Raw genomic sequence first — 25,331 nt, forward strand, 5'->3', positions numbered from 1 at the left:
GCCTCACCTATAGAAATAGGGGAAACAATTGTGGGGACCCCACACAATTTTGCTCAAACACCTCTCCAATCCAGCTTGGGGAATGGGGATGGAGTCGGGGTAAGGGTCCATGGTCAGCATTCCCTGAGACCTGGCACCTGAAACTACCATCAAAGAGATCCTGACACCAGTTAGCCCAGCTTTTAGCAGGTTCTGTCCAGGAACTTCCTGGGAAGAATTCAGGTACTCCTGGCACTACCTACCATGACAGTGTGAAGTGAAAAAGTCATACAGCCTCTGCATTTAGTAAGACTACCCTTCTCTGTCTCAATTGTGGATATGTATTATCTATGTAATTCATGGAAAATTATTTTATCTCTGCCCAGTTTTCTGATTTGTAAAGAGAAATAATAGTTATTGTGAAGACTACTTGATTGCAAAAGTGCTTAGCATAAAACATGCTATATGAATGTTAACTGCTTTATTGGATATAATTGCTTCATATAACTTTATGTTTTTTTAGATGTGACCAATAGATAAATGATTTCTATGTATATGTAAAATAATTTGGAAATTTGTTTGAGATATGATAGTAAAAGCAATTTTAAAGGAATTCTAATTAAAGTCCACTCTTCAAAAAGATATATAAATTGTAATCTATTTGCACGGATAGTGTTAAAAAATGAATTTGGAACTTTCAGAAAAACAGAAAAGCAGTTTGCTAACTCTGGCTACAAATAGCCTGCTTTGGAGTTATCTAGAGTCACACTTCTGAGGACACTGTCAGTAAAAACCCTTTTTCCCCCCAGGTCACAAAAGAGAAACGATTTGAGTGAATTGGGGAAAAAACCAAATTGCAGTTCAATTTGTCTAGGACATCTAATCAGAATCTAAGAAATCTCATTAACTAAAGTTAAATAAATTTTAAAATCTATCCTATCTCAATTTTAAGAATTGTCTTGTTTTCTCCCTAAAACAAAAGGGAAACTTATTTAAGAAAATAGAAATTACAGCTAAGACAATTTGGCTTTTAGGAAAATTCTAAATTGTTAACTAAGTTACTTGGAGTTATTGTCATCATATTAAGCTTTATCAGTTCACCTCCAAGTATGAGGTATGCAACACTTTTCTCCCTTCTCAGAGTGAAGTAGAGGTATCAAACAGCATAGCTCATGAAAGCACTAAGAATAGTTGGGATGGGCAACAGCAAGCTCAGTCCCTTCCCCCAGAGTCTCTGTCAACTCCTCTTAATTTGTAAGCTTGCCAAATTTCTTGAAACCATCAGGATAAGCAGGGTCATCAGCCCTGAGAAATAAACCTGTTTGGGATTTATAGTGTTATTCCAGAGTTTCTTTAATTGTTCTACCTTAGTTTCCTTGAATTGTTCTGCCTCAGTCCCCCGGTTGCAACCCCCTTTCCTGACCATTAGAATTGATATAAATTAGGGCTGGGAACCCTGACCTTTAGAATTCCTTAGAGCCATAAAATATAGATGGTTTATTTAGAGATAGGTAAGCATATCTCTTATTTCAGACATGCTGGCTCCTAGATCTACAATTTATCAGAATTTATGATCCTTCCTTACTCCCAACCTGTCAGAACTGAATTTATAGTCCGTTCCTAAAAGTTCCCTCTCACCAGTGCTCTCCCCTTCCCCTGTCTTTATGTCCCTTATCACTGAAGCCCTATAAGAATCCCTAGAATCTCACATTCAGTGTTGAATATTTTGAGACATCAGTCCTAGTCATCAGTCCTATTTAGTCCAAGCTCTCCAATAAAATATTAAAAACTCTCTAATCTCTATCTTGCTTCAGTTTCTCCAGCATTACAATAGTTTCTAAAGGAATGGGTTTAGTAAGAATTTATAAGCCTGTAAAATGATTGATCCTTTGCACCAGGATAACTTTAAATATAAAACATTGTCATGTTAGACAAAATTTCTTATGGGTTTAAGTCCTGTTAAACTTTTAAAATAAAAAACCCCTAAGCTGCTAGTGGCAGAATTTGCTATTAGAGATAAAATCTCTTGGGACTATAACTGACATTCTTTTGAGTTCTAAATTTGATTACCTGAACATTAAGTCAGTAATCCTCCATTCGAGAGAAATGCCATAAGTTACTCAGAAACGCCTTCCTAAAATGTCTTGGTAGACGAATTATGTGGGCACGAGTTGAGTAAACAACCTTAGCCTCTGATTAAGGTAGGAGCCTTCTGACTCAGTTTTCCAGTTCTGTTTCTTTGTTTCCTACCTGATTATTACTGAGTCTGGCTTTAAGGTGGATTTATTACTGTCTGATCAGTTGTCAAACACAGATCTAACTAAGGATGCTTTATCCTATCATATGTGTACTCTCAGGCTGAAGCCTGAAGGACCTGTTTTGATGCTATTATAATCATGTCCCTGCTTTTTCCTCTTATAGCAAATTTTGATAATCAGAGCAAATGGTGAGTAGAAGCCATGAACCCCATGTAAGTAACCCAGGGAACACAATGGTTTTCTATTTTAAATCTTAAAGGTGCTTTCCTTTGCATACCATTGCATAAAGATTCATAATTTCTTTTTGCCCTTGAAGGGACAAATCCAGAGTAATGTAACCTTCACCAATGAACAAGAACAATGTGGATTAGATGATATCTTGATCTGCAGCCCCACCCAAGAGATTTCTCTGCCTGCAGGGAAACAAATCCCTAACTTCCAGCCCTCCTCTCCCAAGAAGGGCTATGAAGTGTCTCTCTTTAAAAACCCACACAGTCTGATTAAAACCTTGAAAGGTAAACTAATCTCTTGCCCTGGCCTTAGTCCTACCTGAAGCCTTTTACACTTTACATTGTTGGAAGATGGGGCCAGGCCCTAGAGGTCTCTGGAACTCTATCTCAGCCCTCTTGCTTACTTCTCAAAGAAACTTAGGTGTAGGAGATCATTATATACCTCAACAACAATACTATATGAGGATGTATTCTGATGGAAGTGGATTTCTTCGACAAAGAGAAGATCTAACTCAGTTTCAATTGATCAAGGATGAACAGAAGCAGCTACACCCAAAGAAAGAACCCTGGGAAATGAATATAAACTGCTTTCATTTTTGTTTTTCTTCCCGGGTTATTTATACCTTTCTGAATCCAATTCTCCCTGTGCAACAAAAGAACTGTTCGGTTCTGCACACACATATTGTATCCAGGATATACTGTAACCTATTTAACATGTATAGGACTGCTTGCCATCTGGGGGAGGGGGTGAAGGGAGGGAGGGGAAAAATCAGAACAGAAATGAGTGCAAGGGATAATGTTGTAAAAAAATTACCCTGGCATGGGTTCTGTCAATAAAAAGTTATTAAAAAAAAAAAAAAAAAAAGAAACTTGGATGTTTGAGGGGTGACCATGCTGCCTTAGAACTAGCTGCCACAGCCCTTCTAATTGAGGAAGCCTCTAAGCTCAGTCATCGGGTTCAGAATATTTTTGAAGCCAACGGTCATCAGTAGCTTGCTAGTGGGAAGCTTACCAGATAGGAGGTTCTCTGGCTAGATACCCCCGACTTGACTTTCCTAGGATATCACAATCTTAACCCTATCACTTTGCTCCCTGACAACACTCAGTCAGATGACATTACAACCCAGATGGTGAATGGTTTACAGATGGGTCCAGTTTTCTTGAAAATGGGGGGAAAAAAGCAGATTATTCTGTGGTGACCCTCAATATCCCCTTGGAGGCTAAGCCACTCCCCCTGGTACTTCTACCCAGAAAGCTGAACTCATTGTCCTCACTAGGGCTTTAGAACTGGGGAAAGGAATGAGAGTGAACATCTAATGCAGATTCCAAATATGCTTTTCATATTTTGCACACTCATGAAGCTATATGGAAAGAAAGGGGACTTTTGACAGCAAAAATTCCCCTATTAAATATGCAAGGGAAATTCTGCAGCTATTGCATGCTGTCCACGAACCTAGAAAGGTTTTTGTTATGTAAAGGACACCAGAAGGGAGATTCACATTAGGCCAAGGGGAACAGGCTTGCAGATTCAGCTGCCTGTGCTGCTGCCCATTTGCCCCTGACCATTGCACCTTTAATTCCTCAGCTCCCTGACTTTTATGTCCCTTCATATAGCTCTTTCTCTTTCTCGGTGGTCTCAAACACCCTCAAGCCAGCTTCTAATCCCAGAAGCAAGCCAGTAGGAACTTCTTTTTGGTCTGCTCAGCTCCTTGGAGAGAGACAATGGCCTAGCCTTTGTCAAATAACTCAAAAGGTGGCTAAGGCACTTAAGGTTACTTATCATCTCCTGGCCTGGCGGCCTTAGTCTTCTGGAAAGGTGGAGCATCCTCAAGCCAGTTCTTACTATACTGCTTGGAGTCTCCAGAGATTTGGGTGCAAACTCAAAGGTTTTCCCCACAGCTGGACTCATGTTTCTAGAATTAACTCCTTTTACTTCTCCCTCAGACATTCCTGAATATTCCTATGAACCATAGAGGACCTGAAACTACTCTTCCCCAGGACTCCTGCTCCTGGAAACACTGGAAACACACTGGATAGAGAGGGGCGAAATTGTCTGTGTCCTTCTCTCCCTCACTCTAGCTTTCTTTCTTGTTATTTTCCACTTTTTCCAGGTGTACCTTTAACAACACTCCAGGATGAGAGCTTTGCTCTTAGTATTTTTTCTCCAGCTCTCGATAGCACTCTGTAGGTCCCTGCCAGTGGGGAGATAACTCCTTAGTCTTTAGTCAGACTAGGGAACTCCATCAGTAGTGGGGGCATTCAGGATTGCAGAGTGTGCCCTCAGCATCCTTTAAGACAGCCCACATATTTGACCTGATGCGTTATTTGCAAAAGCCCCATTCCCTAATGTGACTATCCCCACCCTGGATGCCATCCCATTTGTACAAGTACTCCCCCAGGGGAATAACTATAACCTGACTATCCCCAGTCATCTCTTACCCACAGAGTAAATGTAGGAGATCCATTCCAAAATTATTCTGGCAAACTCACTCATAATGCTTCTACACCCCCTTCCTTGAAGCTTCTTCATAACCTCCTGAAAAGTAACATTCTGATTGATATGATGTCATGTGATTATAATCATCCTTGGGATGATTATATGACTAGGAAGCTACTATAAAACTTGACCTCAGGTAGCCTCTGTGCACCCAAGGGATATGCTTTTCTTTGTAAAATGGGTTTTCCATTTTATTTTGATGTTTGAGAGACCTGCTAAAAGGAACACTTCTGACTGGAATCCTCTTCAACTTGTAATCCTCTCTACCCCATGCTTAACTCCTTTTAAACATTATGGTGTCATCAGGTCATCTGAGTGCTTCTCTCACTATGTAGAATGATACTGCTTCAGACACTGCCCTCATCCCTCTTAGGAGACCAAAGTGGGGATTTGGGGGAAAACATTCTTTGGTATTTATCCTAGGAAAAGCTGTTTTAATGAGAGCCATTCGTGATAGCCTCATGTCCACACCCCTCCTAGCTTTCCTCTGGTTCTTGACTATTGTCTCTACTAACCCCTACACTGACTCCACTTTTAATTATTATTAGTTAATGATAACTCTACCCAGCACTCCTCTGAATGCTGCTGCAGCCATCTTCAAGTCGAGTACCTCTCTCCCCTGACCCACAAGGCAGAGACAGCTCCACTCCCCTTATCAACATGAAGTAGCTCCAGAAGGTGAGACCTCCTTCTCTTTGTCCCAAATGATTTTGTGTCTGACTTCTTGAGAAGGGAAATATGATGTAAAATAGCTTCCAGAGGAGATAGCAATGATTTTGAGGGCCCCTGATCTTGGGGAGCTCCTGTTCTGTAGAGAGCCAGAACTCTGGAAAGCCCCTACTCAGTGTGATTGATGAGATAATGGTTCTCTAGTTAAACACATACTTAATGTGATGTAATGCTATAATCACTCTAGTTGCATATACTCAGTGTGATATGGTGATGTAACAGTTCTACTTGGCACATGCTCAGTTGCTGTAGTGATGTAATTGTACTGAAGTATTTAAGGGCTGAGAGTATTGGGATCAAGGAGTCTCAGCCACAGATACAGAGAAGACCCCAGACTCCATCTTGACCAGCCTCGTGGTGGCTGTCCTGCCTTCATTACTTCTCCACCTAAAGACCAAGATCCATCCAGAGATCCTCCAGAAAGCTCGCCTGGACATTACACTGTTCTAATAATCTGTCTGTCAATAATTGTAAAGGAATACAATAATATTTCTTCCCTTAGATTTTAGGGAAGATGTATTAGTAATCCTAAAACTCTCTGACCTAAGAGTGCTCTTGTTCTGACAATCTCTCCGTCAGTGATTTCAAAATCTTCTGGCCTTAAATAGTCCTACTAACTACTGGTTAAATAGATAATCTGTTGGTCAGCAATAACCCAAGTTCTTGAGACAATAGTGAATAGACCATCCCTCAAACCTACCTGTAAACCATAAAATTAGTAAATAAGTAACATGAAGTTCTGATCAACTTTGTCTTATAACTCTATCTCTTTTCTCTCTTGGGTCCTTTGCTAAATTCTTTTGGAACTTAGCCTGCTGCAACTGGCATTAACAATTACAATAAAATGTTGCCCCTTGACTGGGAAATGGGTTCAAATCTGCAAATTCTTTTGAGACACCTCATGACACTGGTCTGTGATCCCAAACTCTTGGGGTCCCCCCTTTCCCAACCTCAAAATCATGCACAGAAAATATCCCAGAAGGAGCCCTCAAACTGTGTGAGACAGTGACCCTTGCCCAAATTAAAATCAGAGGCTCTCAAAGTAAAAAGAAAAAAGAAAAAAAAAAAAAAAGGATTTATTATGATCTTGCAAGAAAGAGCATCTCCTAGCAGACAAGGTGTCAATAGAGGTGTGCAAAGCACAAACTGCAAAATACAAGATCCTAATAGACTCTATAGACCCTAAACACAGAAAAGCTCCCTCTGACTTTTTCTCCTATTGTCTAGGGGAGTACAGGTTTACACTCTAAATGAAGAAATCTATCCCAGAAACAAAAGAATACAAATAACAAATTCTTAATTCAAATTTCCCCAGAGAACTACTATAAGTAGATATTCTTGGATGGGAGAATTCTGTTACCTGAATTCCCAAAGTCATCTTCTCTTTTAAAAGTATTTAAATGCTAATTAAGGCAGGGAGAACCGAAGAGAAATGTTCATCCAAGACAATCGAACACCTATAGCTTTTTAGCTATACAACTTGTTATATTACAAAGTCTCAGATCACAGTTAAGGACATAGTTCCAGGTCACAATCCTTTGAGAAGTCTTCACTCAGTTTATCCCATTCACTGTCTCTTCTTTCCTGTTCCAATCTATTCTCCAGATAGCTTTGTTGTGTAGCAGTTCATTTTTATGGCCATTTGGAGTTTTGGGGCAAACATACGGAAGTGGTTTGCCATTTCCTTCTCCAAATCATTTTACAGATGAAAAAAGTGAAACTGAAACAAATAAGATTAATTAACTTGACCAGAGTCACACAGCTAGTAAATGTCTGAGGCCAGATCTACAGTCAGGAAAAGAAGTCTTTCTGACTGCAGCCTAGAAACACCTGCTGTGGTGATGACAGAATTGGTAGCAGTAGTTGCAGCAGCAGCAGCTGTAGGTATAGTACTAGTAGCGGCTGCAGCAGCTCTAGGTGTAGTAGTAATTGTAGTAGTGATGTTGGGAAGGGACCCCAAAAGTTTAGGGGGTCACAGACCGGTGTTGTGAGATATCGCAAAATAATTTTCAGGTTTGAACCCATCTCCAAGTCAAGGGGCAAAGTTTATTGTAAATGTAACATCAATTGCAGCAGGTTAAGTTCCAAAAGAATTTAGCAAAGGACCCAGGAGAAAAGAGATAGATTTATAGGACAAAGTTGATTAGAGCTTCATGTTACTTATTTGCTAATTTTATGGCTTACAGGTAGGTTTGAGGGGTGGTCTATTCACTATTGTCACAAGAACTTGATTATCACTGACCAACAGATTATCTATCTGACAGTAATGTTTGCAGGACTATTCTAAGGCTACAAGTTTTTGAAATCATTGACAGACAGATAGTAAATAGCATTCTTAAGTCAGAGGGCTTCTCAGGATCACTAATATATATATTCCTTAAAATCTAAAGGAGGAAATATTGTTATATTCCTAGACCAGAGGACCTTTATAATCACTGATGGACAGATCGCCAGAACAATAGCACTCCAAGGTTGGGAGTGGTGGTGCGGGGCAGCCCTAGGATCACTGATTCCAAAGCCAAAAGACTTTAGAATCACTGACAAGATTGTTAGAACAGAAGCACTCCAAGGTTAAGGGGACCTCCCTACTACTGTCTCCCCTAGAAGCTATACTCCGTCAGTAATAGTAGCAGCAGCAGCAGTAGCAGTAGTAATAGTAGTCATAGTAATCATAATAATAGTAATGATGTAGTGATAATAACTACATAGCTAGAAATTTGACAACTTTTAGATAGTGTAACAAGGGAGAGAAAGGCAGAAATAACACAGATTTCAAACTACATTAACTTGGAAGGTGATGATATTAATAATTATTGAATCAGGTATCATCCTCACCATCATCAATTGATGTAGTTAGTCAACATGCAATAGAGGCACAACAGAAATCAGGACATTTTAGGGAGAGGCAGGTTTGGGGTGAAGAGAATCATATCATTTTTGTACAGGCAAACCAGCTTCCTAAAACCTAAGTGGATCAACATAAAAAGAGATTGGGAACATTTCCTTAAATCAGAAGATACATGTGGATGTGGGTGTGTGTGTGTGTGTGTGTGTGTGTGTGTGTGTATGTGTGTGTATGTGTGTGTATGTGTATGTGTGTGTGTAGATAGTTAATTTTTTTTTTTTTTTTTTTTTTTTGCTGAGGTAATTGGAATTAAGTGACTTGCCCAGGGTCATCCAGCCAGGAAGTGTTGTGTCTGAGGCTAGATTTGAACTCAGGGCTGGTGCTCTATCCACTGCACCACCTAGATGCCTCCGACATATATTTTTTAGAGTCCTAAGATTCCCATTTCCTTTACCCTTGGGGAAACTTCAGCCAGAGAAAGGAAGAAATCAGCTCTTCTCTTTATGTTCCCTTTTTCCAAATGGCTAGAAGGAATGCAGATCAAACATAAGGAAGGGGAAGTTGAGCAAGATTGTTCTGAAGCTGGGCATGAACCCAAAGCAGAGCTACCCGAGGCAGCTCAGATAGAGCAGACCAAGAGTGGGCATGCCAGTGCAGACCAGACAAAGCCAGGCTGAGTTTTCAGCTGGTTGGGCCACGGCCACTAATATTGCCAGCACAACTGATGAGATACTGAGTAACTAGGTGGGACTGACAGAGAAAGACCAAAATATTGAAGGAATTATTCCTTGGGACAAGCATGGAAGCGCACTGATGTGATCAGTTAAACCTTAAAGTCCTCCGGGGAGTTCAGGGTAGCCCCACCTTGCTATATCCAGTTAAAAATATGAGTTATTTCAAATCTCCAAAATTAAATCTGTCCATGGCTCCTGCCATCTTTGCTGAACCCCTTTTGAGTTACAGCCCACCACAACACTCTGCCTTATGGTGTGTTTTCCTTCCCCTTCCCCCATGCCACGTGAGGGGGAGCCTCCTCCTCTCATCACCCCTTCCCCATGTGTCATGGTGTCTTTCTCCTTCTTATAACTAACTAATTCTTTTAAGCTGCTAAACTCCTCTATTAGATCTAGCCTGGCAGTTAAGGGCATGCTCCCTTCTCATGGAGTATATCCTTACTCCTGTTACTTGTGAGTTCCACTAGTAAACTTGTCTTTTCCATCATTAATTGTTGGGGTTTTTTTGTTATTATTGTTTATTTGTTTTTGCTGAGGCAATTGGAGCTAAGTGACTTACCCAGGGTCACATAGCCAGGAAGTGTTAAGTGTCTGAGGCAACATTTGAACTCAGGTCCTCCTGACTTCAGGGCTGGTACTCTATCTACTATGCCATCTAGCTGCCTCTTTCTATCATTAATTGTTAAAACTCTTTTCCTTGCTAACTGTTGCTTTCCCAACTCTATTTTATATTTACTATTCCTGGTTTCTATTATACCCCTTCATTTTGTCTGAAATCTTTTCTCTTAAATAAACCTACCTTTTGCCAAAAAGAATGGCCATTGTGAATTCTTCATATGATCAAACATGATTCAGTGCCTGATGTTAACCCTGAACACAAACTTTGGCTTCCCAAGACATATCACAATGAGATTAGGCAAACTGCAATTCAAAGATTCCTTCTTCCCTTTTCCCACAGAGTATTTGCTGAGGAATTATATCCCATTCATGCTAAAAACCTATGCAATATTTTTCTTTTCCATCCCCAAATCCCAGCCTATATTTGGAAAGGAAAACTAACCCAAACTATATATGTGTATGTGTGTGTGTGTGTGTGTGTGTGTGTGTGTGTGTGTGTATGTATGGAGAGATAGAAATAGAGACAGAGAGAGAGAAAGACAGAGAAAAGCACAGACTCATTTCCCACTTATCTTCTTTTTCATCCTAAATGGATTAATTTTGTTTAAGCAAAATCTTTTCTATATTTATATAATCAAAAGAAATTCTCTAATAGATAAGTGATCAAAATATAAATAAGTTTCTCTTTTTTCATTTATTAATTGTTTTGTTTTTCTGGTTATGCATGAATATTCTTTTTTTGATTTTTTATGAATCACATTGGTAGAGAAAAATCAAAACAAAAGGGAAAAACCATGAGAGGAAAAAAAAGTGAACATAGCATGTGTTGATTTACATTCAATCTCCACTGATCTCTTTCTGGATGCAAGTGGTATTTTCTACTCAGAATTTATTGGAATTGCTTTGGAACCCTGAACTACTGAGAAAAAACAAATCTTTCATAGTTAATCATCACAGTCTTGCTATTACTGTATACAATATATTCCTAGTTCTGCTTGTTTTGCTCAGCATCAATTCATGTAAATCTTTCCAGGTCTTTCTAAAATTAGTTTGTTCATCATTTTTTATAGAAGAATAGTATTCCATTACTTTCATATTCCATCACTTATTCATCTATTCCCTAATTGATGGGCATCTACTCATTTTCCAATTCTATCACAAAAAGAGGTGCTACAAACATTTTTGCACATGTGGATCCTTATTTCCTTAGGATACAGATCCAGTAGTTACATTGATGGGTTAAAAAGTATGCACAGTTTGATAGCCCAAAGGACATAGTTCTAAATTGCTCTCCAAAATGCAACTCCACCAACAATGCATCAATGTCCCAGTTTTCCCACACCCCTTCCAACATTTATCATTATCTTTTCCTATCATCTTGGTCAATCCAAGAGATGTGAGGTGTTACCTCAGAGTTGAACAAATTTCTCAAGAATTGAAAACTATTAACAATTATATAAAAGAATGTTCCAAATTACTAATAATAAGAGAAAAATAAATCAAAACAGCCCTGAGGTTTTGCCTCATATGCAGCAAAATAGCAAAAATGGTGAAAGATGGGAATAATCAATATTGGAGGGGCTATTGGAAGGCAGGCACATTAATAGATTGTTAATAAAGTTGTGAAGTGGTACAATGGAAATCAATTTGGAACTATGCAAATAAAGTGATTAATGTGCTTATAACTTTTGACCCAGAAATTCCATAATTAGGTTTATTTTCCAAGAAGGTCATTAATAAGAAAGTCAACATTTTATGTGTTTACTATTATTTTAAGGAATTAATAAATATTTTCAAATTTTAACATTTTAAACTACTAATATAGTAAATATTAATAGAGGTAGCTCGATGGTGCAGTGGATAGAACGCCTTGGTTCCTGAGTCAGAGAGTCTCTTCCTGACTTCAAATTTGGCCTCAGCCACTAGCTTTGTAACCCTAGGCAAATCATTTAACCATATTTGCCTCAATTTCCTCATCTGTAAAATGAGATAAGGAAATGGCTATCTTTGCCAATAAAATCCTAACTGGGGTCGTGAAGAGTTGGACATGACTAAAACGCTGGACAACAAATATTAAGAGATGTAACCCATATCCAAAAAACTCTTTGGAGGATTCTCAATAATTTTTAAGGGTGCAAAAGGGTTCAGAAACCAAAAATTTTAAGAACTGCTGAACTTTAATCCAATCTATGTTCAGCTGGAGGAGAAAGAGACTACAAAGGCTATTCAGCATTGATCGGAGAGCCATCTGGTGGCCAAACAATGTATTTATTTTTCCCCTTCCTCCCACCTTTCTTTTTTTTAAAAAAAAAAAAAAACTATTTAAAGAATTGACTGTTCACATGACAGCCTGATGCTCTCTGTAATACAGAAATCAGAGGAAAATAAATTCACTAATTGGTACATTTCTAACACTAGCACCATACTACACCCTGTCATAAAATATTAACTTTAAGTCAATACAGCATTCATTTAAAAAAAAAAAAAAATCCTGCAAGAAATGGAAGATGCAGATCTGGAGCCCAGGGAGAGAAATATGATTGGGAATCCTCTATACAAAGGTGATTATTGAAGTAAAAGAATAGATGGAAAATATCATGGGTGGTGAGCATAAAACCTTTGAGGACATTTATATGTAAAGAACTAGAGGACAGGTATCCTATTGGGAGATGGCTAACCAAATTATGGAATATATATATAATGGAATATCACTGACCCACAAGAAATGATGAAATGGACAATTTCAGAGGAATTGAGGAATCAAGTTCATGAACTTGATTTAATAGTACTCTTTGGTCCTTTGATCTTTGTGGGGGACCTGGGTCAGAAAATCCTGAATCTTCTGGCTTTGGACAACCACCCACCACCTACCCTTAATTCGCCTGGAGATTACTCCTCAAGCCACCACCCTCTACCTTAATTCTCCAGGAAATTACTCTTTAGACCACCACTTTCTACCCTTAATTCATCTGGAGAGCTATCCCTAGCCCCAAGCTACAGAAGGCTAAATAAAATTGAACTCTGTCTCTAAATTCCCTGCTACTTTCCTAATCAGGATCTTAGCCCACTAAGAGAACCCTCAATGTGAATAAATCCTCTTTTGCCAACCTTAACTTGGAGCCGGGGACTGCAAATTCTTTTGCAAAACTTGCAACACCTGTCTGGAGACCCCCAAACACTGTTAGGGTGTCTCATCCCTCAACAAACTGATATAGTGCCAAGTGAACAAAAGTGAGAGAACAATTTCTACAATGACATGATAGGGAGAAAAAATGGTTTTTAGACTTTAGGATTCTGATCAACCCAATGAGGAACCATAAATCCAAAGGAATGAAAGTGGAAGGACTAAGGAATGTGTAGTGACGGAGAAGGCAAGGGAAACTGGAATCCCAAAAGCGACAGTTAATTGCCACATGTGGAAGAGAGTTACTTGGAGATCACGGAACCGATGAGCAATGGGATGAACCAAGGTTGGACTTTAGCAGGGTCAGAAGTCCGGAAGCATCAGAAAATGAGGGATGTGGTGTCCCCGGGGGAAGTTAGGCCTCGGACACACACAGACATATTCTCAAAGTAAGAAGCGCACATCTTCCTAGGCACACAGTGCTCACACACACACTTCCAAAACCAAACACACACAGGGAGATTGTGTCGGGGACTCTGGATTCAACCCCCTATTCTGCCTCTGTGTAACCTTGGCAATGAGCTGTCCCTTTCTAGTCCCATCGGTAAACCAGGACTAGCTAGGTTGTAATTCCGTTCTGGTCAATCCCTAACCAGTTCCTACCCTGACTGATTGAAAGGAATAAAAGAGGTAAAGGGGGAAGGCGGGAGAAATGGGGCAGATCGGTTGCCATTGGCCGTAGCTGGTGGCGCCCACCCAATCAGCAGCCTCTCACCCCGCCCCTTACTGGTCCAGGAATGCGGCGCGCAGAAGCTAACGGGCAGGTGCAAGCGCCCGTGACATCCCGGCAGCCCGCTAGGTTTTCGCTGCGGCCCATACCTGAGGCCTGGACCAGACAGACCGGGGCCCAGTTTCAGGGTGAGCAGCCAGATCCAAATCACGTATCGTTGAAACATATTCTGGAAACTGAATGGAACTGGGGTTGGATGTATACTAAGGGCACACCCTGAGCTCCGATCCTTGCCCAGGCCGGACACAGCCCTCCCACCTTCGGGCATCGCCTGGGCCCAAGCTCCAGCCTCAGGACCAACCCAGCCCCCAATACCCAGTTTCAAATCCAGCCTTCTCCTGGGCTCCACACCTCCAAATCCAGACCCTTCCCAGCTCCTGGCCCATCCCTGTGCCTGGAAAGTACACTGCTCTTAAACCAGGGAATCCAGATTTGAATCCCGTCTATTTACTGCCTGTGTGACCATGGGCAAGCCACTTCTCAATGGCCCTTAGTTTTCTCTTCCTGTGAAGAGGCTGGAGCCTTCCTTCTAGTTTATAACCAGATGGCCTTCTGGCCCTTACCTCCAGACATTACCCCAACCCAACTATTAGCTTCTAGATCCATCCCTCCAGATCTGACTCAGTCCTAGACACCAAAATTACTCGGGCCCTTCCAGCTGTGAACTTTTGTCTTCAAGCCCAAACCCCAAAAGCCCAGGGAAGGATGATCCCCAGGAACCTTCTTTCCTTTATCATCCTCTTTTCCTTTTCTCCCTACTCTTGGCTAAATCTTTTGGCCTGGACTTACAGGTCCTTGATAAAAGTGCCTTTTACCAGCTCTCTTCCCCTCCCCCCACAGTAACTCAACAGTTCATCCCTTCCCATCTATCCTCTTGATGTTCTGTGGTTCTTTCCTCAGTGTCACCTCCAAAGTCCCCTTCCTCTTCAGCTTTCCCTCCCTCACTTTCTGCATAATATTTCTGCCTTCAATATTTCCCAGGGCTTTGTACTCCCCCTACACATTATCCCCACATGGATGACTCAAGGTTGAACCAGCCTTCACTCTCTCCCTCAGTTCTATCTCCACCCAACTGGACCCAAAGCCTTCCCTCCTCTGTTCTCTGCCTGTCTCTGCCTGCCTGGAACATCTGAACTTGACCAGTGTCCAGGGCAGTTGACCCAAACCCTTTACTCTTCCAGTCTCCACCAAAAAGAATAGGGTAAGAAGGGCTGTCATGTTAGCATTCCCACACTTCACCCAATCCACAAGGCCCTTGGGCAACCTATCCCCCTACTCTGGAAGACAAGCAGGTGCCCCTTTTAAATTGGTTTTAGGTAGGACCTCAGATTCCTTTCACTGTCTTCATGAGCAAGCCAGAGTTTGAAGAGCCAGACTGCCAGGTTTTGGCCAAGCAAGAGTCCGAGCATCAAGTCTGGCCTGAGGACAGACACACAGACCAAGTGACTGCTCAAAAGAACAGTTCATATGCCCATGGCTACAATAAGAAATTACTCTTGGTGGACCTGATCTGCATCCTTCTGGGTAAGTCCATTGGCCAACTGAAGGCTGAAGTTCAAGGATAGGGTCACAGGAGTAGGTCAAGCATAGCAGGGGGTTCTTCTTTTGGGAGAGGGGCTAGAATGTAGCATGAGCAGCTTTATATAAAGTTCCTCAGGCCTAGGGAGCTCAGGAATGAGTTCAATATCCCTTGTTCCTCCTTTCTGCTTCTGACCTGGAACACTTGTAGACCTGTGTGTAGGTGAAGGGCAGCCAACAGGTCTGGAGGGTGAATGAACAGGAGGAGTCACCAGTAATCTGGCTCACCTCCACCCCAGGTTCTACTCCAACTCTTATTTGTTGTAGCAAGGCAGAAGAAAACTAGATTGGGAGTGGGAGAAACTGGGTTTTTATATCTGCCCCACCAATTATTTACTAGGTTCTTAGGGAAATCATATTGCTCTCTCTGGACCTCAGTTTCTCAAGTGAGTAGACTGGACTAAATGATTTTTAAGGGCTTTATGGTTCCAAATCCTGTAGTCTCATTAATGACTCCTTGTTCCAATTCTTTCCCCCACTCCCACTGGTCAGGTATGTCACTTTGCTTGGAAGGGTGCAGAGCAACTCCATGCCCACAGCCCTACATCTAAGGATTCCATCAGAGGAAGAAACTGGGACCAGTCACCTTAGTGTACAATTCAAGTTTTCCAGCCATGTACCAGCTCCTGACACATATTTTTGAGCTGGTGACTCTCTGGAGGAGGTCAATATGTATTATGAACAAGGAATTCTAGGACAGCCCAAGACCCCCTTCTTCCATGTCATACCTGTCTCAAAACACACCCTGACACAATTACAGAAACACTCACTTCCACAAGAGAATCAGGGGCTCACACCCCTGTTTGGATGCTCACAATCCCAGACTTTTTCCCAGCACCAGGAGGGAAACACAGGCCAGACTACCCTTCCATTCCACCTTCAGAGAGCAGAAAGACAGCCAGAATAGTGACCATATTATCATCCCTCATAACTTCTGGTCAGAGTCTGGGCCATTGAGACCCCCTTCCCTAAGGCTTTCCCTCATCCCATGTTGTAACAAGAAAAACCTGGGAACTATCTTTTCAGGAAAGTTGGATTTCTTCCATGCCCCTCCCTGCCCTGAACATGTGCAGCTCTAGACCTTCATCTTGTGTGATAATTTAGGAAATCACTGGAAATATTGTTCTATTTCCTAGTCTTCATTCCCTTCTTCCTGTGTGAGGCAAATATCATAGACCCCATCCATGTTGGCTTCTTCTGCGAAGACAGTAGCATCAAATACCCACTAAAAGTTCCGACCATTGACAAAACAATCCTCGCCTGCACCGGCCTTTTCATCTCCATCACCTCTGTAAGTGGGGAAGGGAGAAGGAGCACTTCTTAACCAATGCCCTTCCTTTCTCTAGGCCTTGGTTTTGTCATCTGCAAAATGTTGGGGTTGAAAAAATTTATTGCTAAGGTGTCTTCCAACTCAACTAGTCTCATACCCTAAGGTCCTTTCTAGCTCTGATATTCTATGAATATCTATGCAACCAGGCCCAACAAATAAAATATACAGCATCAATTCGTTCCTCAAAGCGCTATCACATAGTTGAATCTGAAGTCAAAATCTGACCTCCAATTCTTGCTAGTTCTGTCATCTTAGGCAAGCCATTTACCCTAATCTGTTTTCTCATTTGTAAAATGGGGGAAATAATAGTATTTTTCATTTCTATATTAATTTAAGATAGAACTTTCTCAACCCCATGAGGCACATCATAGTAGTATTGAGCCTTAAGGGATTAAATGAGATAATGACAGAATAAGTTTTGAAAGTACTTTATAAAATCAACATTATTACTCTTTCTTTGGGTAAGAGAAGTCCCAACTCTCTGGACTCAAGAGTCAGAAAGACCTGAATTTGAATTCTGCCTCAGATACTTATTAGCTATGTGATACCAGGGGAATTTTTCTGTGATTCAGTTTTCTCGGAGGATAATACCACCTCCCAAAGTTGTGAAGATCGACTGAGACATGTAAAACTTTGCAAATCTTAAAATGCTGTAAAAATGCTTGTTCTTATTATTCAGAAAATTGATCTTTTTTCTGGCAACATGAGAGATCCTACTTTTTTTTTTTTAATGACTAGCAGAAACTTGTCATTTTCTTGATCAATGAGGAAAGTTCTATATTTTCCCACACATCAAAAATCCTACCTTAGGGAAGGGGCTTGTAGAGGGAATCTGGCCTTTACCCCCACCTAGATGGAGAAAGATGTCAGGCTTTTGCCCATCCCTCAAATGGAACAAGAGCCATCATACATATGGATGATGCTGGGGGAAGTATGTAATTAAATTAACTGCCTGATTTCAACTCCTCACATTCCCAACTTTGATTTCAATGGATTCAAACTAGGTTTCCAAGATAGACTCTTACAAATCTGTCAGAAGCTTAGGGAGGATAATGGGTCTCTTGGGACAAAGTGGGTAATGGATTCAAATGCTGCCACAGATCATCCTGGGAGAATTACAGTGGTTACGCTTTCAGGAACTGACCTCACCAGTGCTGCTGAGCAGCACCTACATGACCATGCTCTATAGAGAGCTGAGTGCCTTCTTCTTTGGAGTCGCTGTGAATCAGTCTTTCACCAGTATTTTCAAGATTGTCACAGGTCGCCTTCGCCCCAACTTCCTGGATGTGTGCCAGCCAGCCTACTTGCAATGCAGCATTGGCTATATCACCAACTATAGCTGTACTGGGGACCCAATTGAAGTATCCAGGGCCAGGTAAGGGGATACTGCCAGCTAGCTTGGGAAAGAGTGGAGGGGATGGAGTCTGTAGAGAATAGTCATTCAAATGGGCAATTGGGTTATAATGGGAAAGGCACTAGACTGGAAGTCACAAGATCTGGATTCAAGTCCCAGAGTCCTTAGCCTTGAGCCTTCTAGATTAGACATTCAATGTTCTGTGTCCTAAGGACTCTCCTCACTCATATGTTTCCTGATTTAGTAGATGGCTTCTTGCTCTGATCATAGGTGTTTTACTGTTCTGTGATTTGTTTGGGGGTATCCATAGCAAAGACTGCCGTAGAAAGTCTTGTATTCCAGCATCCTTTAGGATTTGCATTTCATTAGCTGCCCCTCTTGCCTACCACTGCAGGAAATCCTTCTTTTCTGGTCATGCTGCCTTCTCTATGTACTGTGTGATCTATCTGATGGTGAGTATCTGTGAAAGGAAGAATGGGAGGAGGCCATGGGTCTGCACAGAATCCAAAGATGATTCCATTGTGCTCCCAGAGAGAGGCTGTGGAGCTGAGCACAGCATGGCACAACCCAAACAGAACTGGCTTTTGTCACCCAGGCAGCCTTTGTCTGGGAAGCCAAGCAGCCATGCCAGGTCATGTGAGAGTAGTGGGACAGGCAAAAAGCCAGAATCCAGCCCTCTGGGAGGGCTGGGCCTCTTATTGTCCCTCTACCTCCAGCTCTACCTGCAGGCTCGAATGATTTGGAAGGGGTCCAAATGGCTCCGGCTCATGCTTCAAACTATCCTTATACCCTTGCCCTTGGTGGTGGGCTACATTGGAGTTCAAAATTATTGGCATCATCTTTCAGACATATTCGCTGGCCTTTTACAGGGGCTGATCACAGCCTTGTGGGTGGTAAGTTCCACCCTTAGGGAAATGGGAACATTAGGGAGCCCCAGATAGTTGTATGAGGATTCTAGTATAGAAAAAAGGATGACCTGACTGGGACTTGGAACCTTGATATGTGATCTTGAGCAAATTGCTTCCTCCCTGTGAAATGGAGTTTGTGGGGTTGGTGATAAATGGTAAAGCATTCTGAAGTGATGAGAATAGGCAGAGATCAGGAAAGAAAGCTTAGGACTATCCCCACCCATAATTCTGGGAGGGATCTGGGACCTTAGATGCCAGAGGTAAGACTGGAATAGAGAACACACTGCCTTAGTACACCCTTCTTTCCACAGGTCTTCTTTATCTCGGATATATTTTCTTCTGAAAAGTGCTTGTCTTCAGGCTCTTCCTCCTGCTCTGAAAACCAGGCTTCAAATGAACAGACTAGTTGCTAATCTTGGGGTCCCTCAACCCCCAGCAGTCCATCAGCCACAGGAAGCTTGGTGTTCTCCCACCACTACATCCTATTGCCCCCTCTCTTCTTTCCTACCTCCCCAAACATTTTCAATATTGTTTGAAGATCATGGGTCAACAAATGCAAACTCTACTCTTTCACAAAAGTCCTCAACACAACCTGAAGATACCAAGTGACTGGAAGGAATAAGGCAATAGGAAATCCCACCTTCACCTTCATGAGCAATACTCAGCTATAAAACTGTAAAGCAGGGGTCCTCAAACTATGGCCTGCGGGGCAGATGTGGCAGCTGAGGAAGTTTATCCCCCCTCACCCAGGGCTATGAAGTTTATTTAAAGGACCACAAAACAAAAGTTTTTGTTTTTACTATAGTCTGGCCCTCTAACAGTCTGAGGGACAGTGAACTGGCCCCCTATTTAAAAAGTTTGAGAACCCCTAAAGTAAACTACTTCATATGGTTGTAAAACAGTATGGGAAGGAGTAGCCTTCTTCAGGCTATTTTAACAGGAAGCTGGCCCTTCCCTGAGGGGCTTAAAACAAAAAATCCCACCTCAAATTGGCTCTTTTCATGCCCTCTGTTCATGATAAGGAGGGATGTGTCCAAGAACTTAATGATCACCATTCAGGAAGCATCCTCCCTCTCAGTCTTTAGCCTTGAGACTTCCTGATGTTCTGCAACAATGTAACATGAATATTATTTTACAATAAATGGTTCACTTAGTGGTTGAGGGTGAGATACTTCTAAGGGACCTGTAGCAATACAGATATTGAATGAGGGAGGGGGATGGTGAAGCTCCACACATTCTGCCCCAAGTAAAAAGTTCCAAGCTGGGAATAAGGAAACCTGAGTTTTCAACCTAGCACTCCCATTAAGTCACTGTGTGATATTAGCTAAGTCTCTTCCCCTTTCTGGATCTCAATTTCTCTATCTGTAAAAAGTAAAATGATCTTTAATGACTCTTTAGGCCCTGTCCAAAAGCAAAGCAAATTTCTTTATTCCAGAGATCTAGGATCACACATGAAGCCTCCTCGACTAAGGTTTGGGCTGGGGGGAAAAGCTCCCCAGCTTGGGGAGAAACCCAATCAGGCTGGAGCCTCTGGAGTACAAGGGATTTGCAGTCACTGCCAGGGAGGAGGGGACCGTACAGAGAGATGGGGAGAAGGTAGATTCTTAGCATGGATGGCACTCCAAGTAGGAGCAAATAGCCTGGAAGCCACCATATGTCGCATGTATATTGGTTCTCCGACTCCCAACACCCAAGAGAGGCTTATTGCGGCATGCAGTCCCGAGACTGACTGTGGGACTCCTTTCGGAATGTGCAGAGCCCATCCCCCCCCATCCCCATCCCCACTACCACCGGCCCCGGAGCAGCAGAACAAAGGCAGGGCCCAGCCTGCCTCGCCACTGCGCTGGAGATGGGGGGGAGAGGATAACATTAACTCCTCCCCAGCCGGAGTCGGGGCCTCCGACACTGGTGATTGGGAAAGCTGTGATCCTCGTAAAATCCTGCGCACGCTAGCCTGGCCTCCGCCCCCCACTCCATCCAGGGAGCCTTTACGCCAAACCTATCTCCACGGCTCTGGCTCCCCAAACTCATACACCTTGAAGCTCAGATCCTTCCAATCCAAACTGCGCCTCACTTGTAAACAGCAGCGCGCGGGGACCAAAGCTCTAAGGTACCTTTCCGCTCGAGATCTTCACCTTCCCAAGCTTTCCTTCCTCACTCCCATTACACGCCCCAACTCCAACCACTCCAGCCACCTTTTCCCAGGATCTCTGGTCCAAGAGCTCGGGAAAGGAGGACAAGGGCCAGGGAGGTTTGGATCTAGAAGAACGGAATGGAAAGCTAGTACCCCCCTTGGTGGGGACCGGCATGGAGGTCAAGTACAGAGTTCACGGCTCGGGCAGTCCCAGAGGAGTTGGGCTGACTAAGCCCGGGAGGTGGAGATGGGGGAGGAGGAGAGAAAAGGGGTCGGACTCGGAATGGTCACTCCTTCTCCCGCAAAGGGGAAGAGAGGCAGTCGCAGTGCGCAGGGAGACGCCCCCACACGGACCCACGGAGAATCGCATGTGGCCACGACCACTGGCCCCCACCCCAGAGGTTGCAGGTGCAGCGAGATAAAACGCGCACGCGCCCTGGGAGAATTTTAGCTGGGCGGAACCGTGGGAGGGCAGTAAGCCGGATCAGCAGGGAGGGAGGGGGCGGGGGCGAGAGTGACGTGATGGTGACGCTGAGCTGCGCGAGGGGACATATAAGGGGCGGCCGGGCTGGAGAGGCTCACTCAGCGCGCGCCTACCCCTCCCCAGGAGTGCGAGGACTTGAGCGCGCGCGCGCCCCCCCGCGGCCACCATGCGCGAGATCGTGCACCTGCAGGCGGGCCAGTGCGGCAACCAGATCGGAGCTAAGGTGGGGGCTGCTTTCTCTCCCTTCCAGGAGGCGCGTGCGCAGAGCAGGGTGCCTGGGGAGGGCCTGGGGCCCCAAGGTGGGGTGAGGGGGGATAAAGGAAAGAGAGAGGTGCAGCGCTCTCCGTCCCCCTCCCCCCGAACCAGAAAGTCCTATAAGGCAGGATTGTTCTCTCCCACTCCTCCCCGGGGGGGAGATCAGGAGTCCTAATAAAGAAGGGGGAGGGTGAAGCCTAGAGTGTCATCTGGGACAGAGGAGTAAATGGGCTGGGGGAGCCAGTGAGGTGGGGGAGGGGGGCATCGAAGCCTGTGCCCCTGCAGCGGTGGCCGCGGCGTCCTGGGGAGAGGAGGAGCTCGGGCTGTACAGTACGGCCCGGCTGCACAGCTGGCTCTTTCTGGCTCTAGCGGACCCTGCTGATATAAATAGACCCGCCCTTGTTCTCTGCGCCAACACCCTCTCCCACCCTAGCACACACACATACCCCGTTGTTGGGTCCCGGCGACCAGCCAGCCCTGCCCCGAGAACCCCGGCTGAGAGGTTGGCCCGAAGGAGCCAGCTGTTGCAGCCCTCCCTTTCTCCTTTCTCCTTCTATTCTGCCCATCTCTGTCTCCCTGGCCCCTTCCACTTGTCTATCCCCTTCCCAGTGCCTGCCCCTCCCATGGATTCAGTCTTGTCAGTCTCTGGCTGCCTTCTCTTGCTCACCATCCCTGATGTCACGGATTCCCCTTCTTTCTCTCTTTACCTTGTATACGGGAGACTGAGGCCCTTGTTATATGCTGGGTGTGTATGGGAGGTGGGGGGAGAGCTGCCGAGGATCCTTCTTCCCTGGAGAGGCCCTGACCCCACCCTCTTCATGATTTTCCTTGCCCTAGTTCTGGGAAGTGATCAGTGATGAGCATGGCATTGATCCGACTGGCACTTACCATGGTGATAGTGACCTCCAGCTGGAAAGGATCAATGTCTACTACAATGAGGCCACAGGTGAGCCAGTCTGCCAGGAGCTTATGGTTTGTGTCCCCAGTGGGGTGGTCTGGTCACGTCGGTGCCTGATGGGAGCTGGGGTAGGAGGAATGGAAGCAGGGGGAGTGCATGAGTCTCCAGCTCTGACAGATTTCTCTCCTTAGGAGGGAAATATGTGCCCCGCGCAGTACTGGTGGACCTGGAACCAGGGACCATGGACTCCGTCCGTTCTGGCCCCTTTGGGCAAATCTTCAGGCCAGACAACTTTGTCTTTGGTGAGTGACGGAGAGACAGATACATGATTATTATTATTGTGCTTCCTGAGACCAAAAGGACCACATGCCTCTTCCAAAAAGTTGGGGGCAGACTACAAGAATAGCCTTTTCTTTTTTCTTTTTTTTGCTGAGACAGTTGGGGTTAAGTGACTTGCCCAGGGTCACACAGCTAGGAAGTGTTAAGTGTCTGAGACCAGATCTGAACTTAAATTCTCCTGACTTAAAGGCTGGTGTTCTGTCCACCAGGTCACCTAGCTGCCCCTAGAATAGCCTTCTCTTTTTAGGGTACTAGGTTTCCAGGCTTTCCCCCTTTTCTCTCTCCCCTCTATTTTGTACTGCTTCATTCTTAACAGAAGTAAATTCAACTTGGGGACTCTGTCCATATATTACAACACAGGAGTCCTACTTCCCAACTGTCCCTTCCTTTCATAGTTGCTTAAGGGGTTGCTGGTCTAAAAATGTGGACTGCTTGCTTTAGGGTCCCAGCTCCCCCTCCTTCTGTGACTAAGGACCTCCCTTGTTCATTCCAGGCCAGTCCGGGGCTGGGAACAACTGGGCCAAAGGTCACTACACAGAGGGTGCTGAGTTAGTGGACTCGGTCCTGGATGTAGTTCGCAAGGAGGCGGAGAGCTGTGACTGCCTGCAGGGCTTCCAGCTGACCCACTCGCTAGGTGGGGGCACAGGCTCAGGCATGGGCACCCTACTGATCAGCAAGATCCGTGAGGAGTACCCAGATCGCATCATGAACACGTTCAGCGTGGTGCCCTCACCCAAGGTGTCAGACACCGTGGTGGAACCCTACAACGCCACCCTCTCGGTCCACCAGCTGGTGGAGAACACAGACGAGACCTACTGCATCGATAACGAGGCCCTCTATGACATCTGTTTCCGTACCCTCAAGCTTACTACTCCCACCTATGGGGACCTCAACCACCTGGTGTCTGCCACAATGAGTGGAGTCACCACCTGTCTCCGCTTCCCAGGCCAGCTCAATGCTGACCTGCGAAAGCTTGCGGTCAACATGGTCCCCTTCCCCCGTCTCCACTTCTTCATGCCTGGCTTTGCCCCCCTCACCAGCCGAGGGAGCCAGCAGTACAGAGCGCTGACGGTCCCCGAGCTCACTCAGCAGATGTTCGACGCCAAGAATATGATGGCAGCCTGCGACCCCCGCCACGGGCGCTACCTGACGGTGGCGGCCGTCTTCCGCGGCCGCATGTCAATGAAGGAGGTCGATGAGCAGATGCTGAACGTGCAGAACAAAAATAGCAGCTACTTTGTGGAGTGGATCCCCAACAACGTCAAGACAGCAGTGTGCGACATCCCGCCCCGGGGTCTCAAGATGGCAGCCACCTTCATCGGCAATAGCACCGCCATCCAGGAGCTCTTCAAGCGCATCTCCGAGCAGTTCACGGCCATGTTCCGCCGGAAGGCCTTCCTTCACTGGTACACGGGCGAGGGCATGGATGAGATGGAGTTCACTGAGGCTGAGAGCAATATGAATGACCTGGTCTCTGAGTACCAGCAGTATCAAGATGCCACGGCAGAAGAGGGAGAATTCGAGGAAGAAGCTGAGGAGGAAGAAGTGGCCTAGAGTACACAGACCCCCGTTACCCTTCCCAGTTCTGACCCTGTGTCACCCTCACTCTTGCTTGATACTCCTCTCCCTGAATTTGGCCATGCCCCTGTGCTCCCTCGATTTCTCTGCTCTTCATGTGACTTCATATTGTCCTCTGACCCCACCAAACCTTTATCCCTCTAAATCCCCTATATTGTCTCCCTAATTGATCTGCAAGGCCATCCACATCCAGCTTCTCTGATCCCACCCAATCCTTTGTTACCCCAATTTCCCTGATACTTCCCCCGCCCTGATTTTTCTCCAATTCTCCCTCAGCTTCTCTACCCCTCCAAACCTTGGCCATCCTAGGCTTTCTCTGAAACTAGTCTTGGAAGGGGGGCATAAAAGAGAGGGTTTTAGACCTAGAAGAGATTTTAGAGATTACAAGCCCTTCTTCATAAAAAGTGGCCTTGAGTCATACTCATAGAGCAAATGATGGAGTTGTGACCCAAATCCCGGTCCCTGAGTGTATCCCTTCTCCCAAATAAATTCTTCCCTCCCCCAAATAACTCCATCCTATGCTATGTTGGGCACGTTTTCATTTTTCCAAATGAGCATGCACTAATTTCCACCTTAGCCTAGTGTTGTGACTTGGATGGGGCTGGCAGGGAGGGGGTGGGACTCAGTGAATGTCCCTAAACATTTATACAATAAAATCATGATAACACA

The 25,331-nt window shown here is 44.4% G+C and overlaps 2 protein-coding genes across 2 annotated transcripts; both read left to right on the top strand.

Moving 5' to 3' along the window:
• The first annotated feature begins 13,842 nt into the window (after positions 1–13,842).
• LOC127544868 (phospholipid phosphatase 3-like) lies at positions 13,843–21,082 on the top strand. The gene is made up of 7 exons (XM_051971744.1): positions 13,843–13,932; positions 15,121–15,328; positions 16,519–16,673; positions 17,813–18,087; positions 18,461–18,518; positions 18,783–18,959; positions 19,286–21,082. Exons 2-7 carry the CDS (start codon positions 15,151–15,153, stop codon positions 19,385–19,387), a joined length of 945 nt encoding a protein of 314 aa, XP_051827704.1. The 5' UTR covers positions 13,843–13,932; positions 15,121–15,150; the 3' UTR covers positions 19,388–21,082.
• A 602-nt stretch (positions 21,083–21,684) lies between these two features.
• Positions 21,685–25,331, top strand: TUBB4A (tubulin beta 4A class IVa). Its single transcript, XM_051971743.1, has 4 exons — positions 21,685–21,815; positions 22,685–22,793; positions 22,937–23,047; positions 23,578–25,331. The coding sequence occupies exons 1-4, from the start codon at positions 21,759–21,761 to the stop codon at positions 24,636–24,638; spliced, it is 1,338 nt and encodes a 445-aa protein (XP_051827703.1). The 5' UTR covers positions 21,685–21,758; the 3' UTR covers positions 24,639–25,331.

This window comes from Antechinus flavipes, chromosome 1, assembly GCF_016432865.1.
Source record: "Antechinus flavipes isolate AdamAnt ecotype Samford, QLD, Australia chromosome 1, AdamAnt_v2, whole genome shotgun sequence".
NCBI classification, from domain to species: domain Eukaryota; kingdom Metazoa; phylum Chordata; class Mammalia; order Dasyuromorphia; family Dasyuridae; genus Antechinus; species Antechinus flavipes.